Below are 7,722 nucleotides of genomic sequence, written 5' to 3'. Positions count from 1 at the left end.
GAGCTCGGCACGGTTCGGTCCGGGCGGGCCCGGCCTAGGCCGCGTCTCCATGGCAACCGCGGGGCCCGGGCGGGGCTCAGGGCGCATGCGCAGCCCTCCCTGCTCGCTCTCCCCCTTCCCCCCGCGGTATCCGGGGCAACGCGGGGACGCCGGCGGCGCGCGCATGCCCCCTGCGCCCCGTGTGCCGCCGTCCCGCGTGGGCGTCGTGGTGGAGCGGGGGGCCGGGCACGGGAACCGGAAGCGGAAGCGCGGCCGCGCGCGAGTGAAGCCGCTCCTCGCCCCGGCGGGACCGCCCGCGCTGCCTCGTGCCCGGCCCGGCCCCGCCCCGCGCTGCCCGCGCGCCTTCCCGCGCTGCGCCGAGCCCGGCCCCGCCCCGCCCGGCAGCCGGGGAGGGGCTCCCGCCGCCCGCCCGCGCCGCCGCCCGCGCTCCCGGCTGCTGCCGCCGGCCCCTCGCCGCTCAGCGCCCGCGTCCCCCCGCCCGGCGGCCGCGATGTCCGACAAGGAGTTCATGTGGGCCCTCAAAAACGGAGACTTGGATGAGGTGAAGGACTACGTGGCCAAGGTAGGAGGCGGCGGCGGCGCGGGCGGAGGAGGGAGGGAGGAGGGGAGGGAGGGATGTGCGCGCAGCCCCCGGGATGGGCCCGGGGCGGCGGGAGCCGCGGCCTGGACGGGTACGGGCTGAGCTCCGTGGCCCTGGGCTGCGCTCCTTGTCTGTGGGCTGAGCTCCGTGCGGAGCCCAGCGCCCCCTCCCCCTCCGCGGGGCCTCTCGGCTCCTCGGCTTCCTCCTTCTCTCCTGCCCCCGCCGCCCCGTGTATGCCGCTGGAGTCATTCCGTGTCACTAGGGAAACTTAATGGATTGACAGGCAGGATCCCGGCCCCTGATCGTGTGTGGATTTGTGGCCTGCGTTTGGTTATCCTTCCCCTCGGTGCCTCAGGGCTCGTCCTTAGTAGGGTGATGCTAAGCTGCTGGGTGTGCTGAGGCTTAATCCATTAACCTTCTGGGAAGTGTGCTGGTGGCTGGGCAGGGCGAGCACTCGGGAATAGCTGACACCTGTGTGATGGCTGAACACTCCTCAGGTACACGGCAGGGTTGGAAAGCTGCATTCTGTCCTCATTCGCCTTCTCTTGTCGCTGGGAAAAGCACACAAGGGCAACATCCTGCTTCAGTGAATCCTTGCTGTTCAGGAAGATTGTCTGGGAGCTGTTACATCAGAGCAGAGGTGTACATCTAATTTACCTGTAATTATTTTGATCTCCAAACAAGTTAATGATTGTCTTTGGGAGCTTGACACATGCTGACACAACTTGCCGTGATGATTTAAGTTCTTTCTACTCCAGTTGTCAACTTTCAAACTCGTAGTGCTCCTGGCAGAAAGAAAACTGTGCAAGTACTTCCAGCTGCCTTAGTGCAAAGTCCAACAGCTTAGCCTGAATAGTCTTCTCTGACAGTTCCAGCTAAGCTTCTGGACTTTGCATCAAAGTGGCTGCGCACTCACATGCTCTGCCCATAAAGTTCTAGAGGAAATTACTGGGAACAATTATCCCACTTCAGCTGTTTGCCAAGGGTTGTGTACCTATGTCTGTGTAATAAGAGTTGGGTAATACATTGGTATGTCTAGTATCTTCTCAGATTTGGGGATTTGCAGAGTGTGTCAGCAGCATATTTGGATTTTCCTACTGCTTTTAAATGGTTTCTATGTCTAGAAAATTCACTGCACGCTAGTAATTATTGGTTCCTTGTGTATCTTTTGCTGAGGCAAAAGCTTCAAGGCTGTGGCATTGTCTTGGTTCAGTTTCTATCTACAAGTTCACTGCAGTGCTAATTAGAAAGGTTTTTCTGTATTCCCACTCTTGCTGAGTGTCACTGCAACTCATGTAGCAAATGGATTTATGTGATCACTCCTCATCTGCCCCAGTGCCCAGTCAAATACTTGGTTCCATCTGCTACTCAAAGAGGCTTGGGCTAGCCTGGATGCTGCTGTAGTGGAGAGACTGAAGTCTCTCATCTAACTGCACTAATGAGGCAGGAATCCTTAAAAGAGAGATACTCACTGGAGTTAGATGGTTAGTGCAAAAGGAGCCTGCAATCCTTGAGTACTCTTACACTGTAGAACTGCTCCTGATGTAGAAGTTGAATAAACTCTGGGTGTTTTCTGTTGGTTCGTGATCTAATCTTATTCATACTTTTCTCACACTTCCAAGAATGTGTTGTGTCTTCAGTCGTTAAACAACCTGCAAGAAGTCAAATGTTTTCAGTCCTTTTTGTTTCCTTGACAAACTAGTGGGCTAGTAAACTCCTAGGCTGGTTTCCTGTGGAAACAAAGCTTATATAAGCAAGTTTTGGCTGATCCTTATCCTTCCTAGTGGTTTGTAAATTTTTTTTCTGTCTGATTTTTTTTGTAAGTTTCACAGAGGTGCAGGTCGGTCAGTTTTGTTAAGGTAAATGAAATGGAGGGGATGCCTTCAGGGAAGGGAAGAGTACAAGAATGAGTTTAGGTTTTACTGTATGACAGGAAATGCACGTTGAGGAGGGGCAAGAGAATTCTGTAAATCATCTGAATGTAGGAGAAGCCTCAGCTGGAACTTCACATTCTCAGTTCTGAGATTAATGAAATATGTGAAGGCAAATCATGCTTTGGTAGTTGGAGTTCTCAGGAAAGTATCTGTTCTGTGCTCTATGTTCTTTCTGACTTTCTTCCTTATCAGTTACATGGCTTCTGCTCCCTGCTGCTTTCCTGCTCTGAGTATGATTTAATGTTCAGGAATTTTACTTATATAAACTTTGCAGTGGCATAAATTTCCTCTCCCTGTGATGGGGGAGGCAGTCATATATATCTTACAGTCTGCATCTTCATAAAATTCTTCCTTGTCTTTCTTCCTGAAACTTTTGGTTCCCAGCTTCTCATTTGTTTTGTTTCTTGTTCTAATCTTGTTTCCTCATTATTTGTTTGGAAACAATACAGCCTTTAACTATGATCTTGCAGTTTTGCCACCAATTACCACATGAAGGGTTTGACCTCTGATTTTGTTTCATGTTTGAATGGCAGGGCTTGAAATGCAAACTAGGTGACCCTGGGTGCTCTAAAAATAATAATATAAATGGATGTTATCAGTGGGAATGTAGGAATTGAACTCCCTTAATCAGACTGGACTTTTCTTCACTTGTGTGTAATAAGCTGTGGAGGTTCTGTCTGTGGAGTCATAAGTATCTTTTTTTTTTTTCCTTTTAATCTGAGGTTTGGCTAGTAAGTACCAAGAAGAATGTGAATGTTTCTGCCACTTCAACAGTTCCTGGACAAAGAAAGGATACCGAAACAGAAGCAAGGGTCTCCATTTGCATTACATATTTTTCTACATAGGGGTTTTGCATTCTCCTGAGGGTACTTTCTTCAGGAATAAAACTTTTCACAGAAAGAGTAGTTCTGAGGGGTGCCAATGAAACAGACAATGCCAAGTGATACTGCCCTGTTGATTAGCAAAAGAGATCTCAGTGTTGCCAGTCTGCATTTGAAAGATACTGGTGACTTCTTTCTGATTAAAATATGAAAGATTATTTTTATAGTTTGAATAGCCATGTAAGTCTTATTTCTGTTTTTGTAAGAGACATGATTAGCGTCTACATTTCTCAACTTAAAACAGTGTCAACTTTTTCTTTATGGTAAATGTAAATTTCTCGTGGTAAATGTAAATTTCTCCTGGAATAGTGTATCTAGTGTGTTATGGTAGCAAGTACAGTGTCAGCTATTTTTATGATGACTAGATTAAAAAGTAGTTTTTACTGTTTGCTTTCTTTGATGTCTCCCTTTTTAATATAGCCAGCATATGTTAGCTTCAGAGATGCCTACAGGAATCTCAGGGATTGAAGGAATTCTGCACTCTTCCCACGTACATCCCCTCAAATTTTTAGAATTCCTCAAAAAGGCAGAAACTTCCATGGGAACAAGTGAATCAAATGTGCAGTTTAATGGGTGAGGAGGACCCACGCAGCTGAAAGAAATTTACCTCCCTCAAGGTAGGGAGTGGGTTAAAAAGTACTAGTTAGAAAAAGAGCAAGTTGTATTAAGCCTACAGAATTTCTTAATATGAATAGTGTTTGCTCTTTTTTCTTTTCTTTAGCCTTCCTCCCCAGTGGAATTAGATAAACTGTGCATTTGCTTAGAAAGGACTTCTCTATCAGCCTGTGCACATAGCATTTCCAATCAGCAGTAGATTTCTGAGGTGAAGTACAATTTCTTTTATTCACTAGGCATAAAGTTTTTGGCAGGATAAACTTAGATTTGTAGGAGAGGCTTCAATAAATATTTGTTCTGAAGTAATTTCATCTCCCATAGCTTAAATGAGAATTCCCCACTTCCATGAGCTGATTTAATCCTTTGCATCGTTTCCTAAACCTACCACTGCTTACATTTAAGTTTGGCAAATCAACTAGCCTAATACCATAAGAAGATAGGACAGGAAACAAAGCTGGAAGCACCACATTTTTACTGCTCAGAGGACTGGGAGGTTGAAGCTGTGGCAGGCTGTGAAATGGATGTCTGTAGAAGGTGGCCTCATAGGCATTTCTGGTGTGGAGTCTTGTTCTTTTAAATAACAAAACAAACAAAAGCAGATTCCTGGAGCACCTCCAATAACTCAACTTGACAACAGCGACCACCTGTGTGTTCCTGACAAAGCTGTGATGCTGCAGTCTGCAGTTCTTTGGGATATAGTGAAGTTTGAATACATGTCTTGAAAAATGCATAAAACTTGACTACTGCTAAACTAACTAACTATGGAGGCTAAAATTAAAAAAAAATGTCTAGAAGTAACTTTTTGAACATGAAGCAGCAGTCAGGGGTAAAGTTAAGTGTTGTGAAAAAGAAGAGACTTAAATATATCTGCAAGAAGAGAGATTAACATGAAGTTATAAATAGCTTTTAATTCTTGGGGATAACCTCTGTTCTCTTTAATGTCCATTCCAATGACTATTACACATTCAGTTACAAACTAAATGAAAGTGTGTGCTTAAATGGTTGCTGTATATGAGAGGATTACTTGATTTACAGATAAAGCATATAATGGATACATTGAAATTCCCCTTATCTCATCATGCTGATGTGCACATTGTTATTATGGCTGCATTGATACCTGAATTGCCTCTGGTCAGGTAACAGGTTTCCTGCTCTTGAGTGACAGCCTGGAAGCCTGTCTGGATTACAGTGCAGGGCAGCTCGACCTCACTGCCTTGTCCAGGAGCATATCCCTGATCTGGGAGCTGCTGGACTGAGCTTATTCCCTCTGGGGCCTCTTGGATATCTCTGTAACACTCCCCAGTGTTAGCACTTTTACTATGAGGATTTGTTTTTATTTGCAGATTCTAGGAGTTGTGTCATTTTCCACTTGATTACTGTTGAGTCTGCGGAAGTGTGATTGCTAAAGATAATTTTGTTTTACTGTGTGGTTCTAATTAAACTTGGTGTTCACTTTACATTTTGCAAATTTTAACATGATGGCCTAAATCCTTATTTTATGGAACAAGATAATTGTTTGCTACTGTAACCTGCCATTAGCAGGTTCCATTTTCATGGTGGAGCTGCTCTTAACCAAAATCCCAGGAATGTACTAGAAAAACTTTCAGAAAAACACAGACAGCACAGCTGCCACTTCTTAGTAGTGTGCGCAATAAAATGCATGAGGTTGTTGAAAACCACCTCTTCAGGATGGCTAATTAATTTCCCCAGTCTGATCCAAGAGTATCTGAGGACATGTGGCAAAGAATTATTCAAAGATATTAATAGTTGGTGCCTCAGTTCTTAAGTAGTTTATAGGAGCAGCATGAAGTAACAAACTTGCCTGCAAACCTGGCATTGTGATGGAATGTGTGACTCACTGACTGAATGAACATCCCAGGATTCTCAAATCTCTCCCTTTTTTTTGTGAAAGTACAGATAGAATTGATTCTTCAGCCATTTCAATTTGAAATGTAAATAGAGCTCATTCCAGCTGTGATCATTTGAATGATCATGAATCTGGAACTGCAAAATGTAATATTTTCTTTGGGATGTTGATGTCAGGCTGTGGTGATTTTATTCATTGAGTTCGTGTCTGTGCTGTGAAAATCTTGGTGGCTTTAACATATTGCTAAGTGATTCATAATTGACCTTTCCATGCTTAAAACCCAAGTTAAGTACTTACTTACTTGATTCTGTCTGGGCTGTTCTTACTGTGCTGATTTGTCCTGTGCCTCATGGCTGCAAAAAGTAGAGTTATATTAAGACCAGATAATAAAACATTGAATTTAATCTTTTTTTCTTTTTGCTGATGTACTAATGTATTCCATTCCCTAAATTGAAAGCAAATTTTATCTCTGAAATATATCCTGTTTGTCCAAGTTTGTGGTATACAGCATATGCATTCCTAAGTATGACAAAGTTGAGAATGGGTTATGAATAACAAGCAGAGAATTTGGTGGTGTGAGGAAAATACTTAATTCTACTACTGCTCTTCTTTTTTCTGCCCTCCTTTATTCTAACCACAGTTTTCTCTCTTGTATCAGTTTTACCTTTAATAAATCCTTGTTTTTCAAGCCTAGCTCAATTAGCTATTTTGACTTCAACAGAAGGCTTACAGGAGATGAGATAAGCTTTCTAAAACTCCAGGATAACAGTTCTGAAGTGGTGTGGATCTGTATCCATTTGGAATAATATGTGGAAAGTTGAGTTAGATGTGAAGATCATGCAGTGAGTGTTGACTTGGGTACCGTGGCATGGGTGACTCATGCAGGCCACAGAAGTAAAAAATCCTGAATGAGTGGATCTTGCAGCAGTGTCAAAATGCATAAATAAGGATTCCTTTGGGTAGTTCTCAACAGCCCAAACAACTTCTGTGTGGTTTTTCTGAAGGACCATGGGCTCAGCTGGTAATATATCAGGATTTGAAGATCAAATATTCTACTTAAGTTCAAGGAGAACATTGTGGACTGAGGGTTCTCATGTCCAAGAATTTTTATGTCTGATTAAGGGTCAGAAGAGAAAATTAAGGAAAGATGCAGAAAACCAGGGGATGTGTATGATTGTATTGCTGAAGTGATGGGGATCCAGTTTTATGTGAAGCATCAGTTGAATTTAGTATGTTTTTTTATGGTTTCATGTTAATACTTGTTTGAACTTCTGAATATGTTTCCACACAAAAGTGTGAGCAAAGTTACTTCTTTCTACGTAATTTTCCCACTTCTCAAGTTGAAGGCTTGTGTTAAATTATCCCTAATTTTTAATTCCATGGTAAAATGAATGTTTAATTTCCCAGTACAATTCTGTGGAAGGAAGCAGTTGTCCTTTTCATAGACAGATTTATTGCTAGGGACAAAAGCATGAGCTGGAATTAATAAGTGCCAATAACTGACCAGTTGGTTATACAACAGTTGTTTTTCTTACAAGTTGCAGTTTCAGCAGTTTTGAACAATTAGATGTTCTTCTGCTTTAGCTCATTATGAGGAGGGGTAGGTACAAATCAGTACAGCTCATATTAAAGTGAATTTTAAACTTTTATTGGATGCTGGGTAGGAGATGGACTTCTTTTTAGAGTATACTGGTGTTAAAGCCTATGTTGACCATGACCAATGATGGCAAATTCTACAGTCACAGACTACAGATGGGGAAGAAAACAGTATTTTCATTTAAATGGTTAAGGAACTCCTATCTGTCATGTTGCTATTTTGACTTGGAATGCAATCAGTATTAATAA

At 43.3% G+C, this 7,722-nt stretch overlaps 1 protein-coding gene across 1 annotated transcript in view; it reads left to right on the top strand.

Annotated features, from left to right (window-relative positions):
• The first annotated feature begins 421 nt into the window (after positions 1-421).
• MTPN (myotrophin) overlaps positions 422-7,722 on the top strand; it is a 28,761-nt gene continuing 21,460 nt past the window's right edge. The window contains exon 1 of the mRNA XM_054282114.1: positions 422-562. Within this exon, the coding sequence (XP_054138089.1) occupies positions 491-562 (72 nt within the window). The 5' untranslated portion in view covers positions 422-490. The remainder of the gene's footprint in view (positions 563-7,722) is intronic.

The sequence above is a fragment of the Melozone crissalis genome, unplaced genomic scaffold (assembly GCF_028551555.1).
Source record: "Melozone crissalis strain CALT ecotype California unplaced genomic scaffold, PUWL_Pcris_2 ptg000033l_1, whole genome shotgun sequence".
Lineage (NCBI taxonomy): Eukaryota > Metazoa > Chordata > Aves > Passeriformes > Passerellidae > Melozone > Melozone crissalis.
This window is presented reverse-complemented; position numbering and strand designations above follow the sequence as displayed.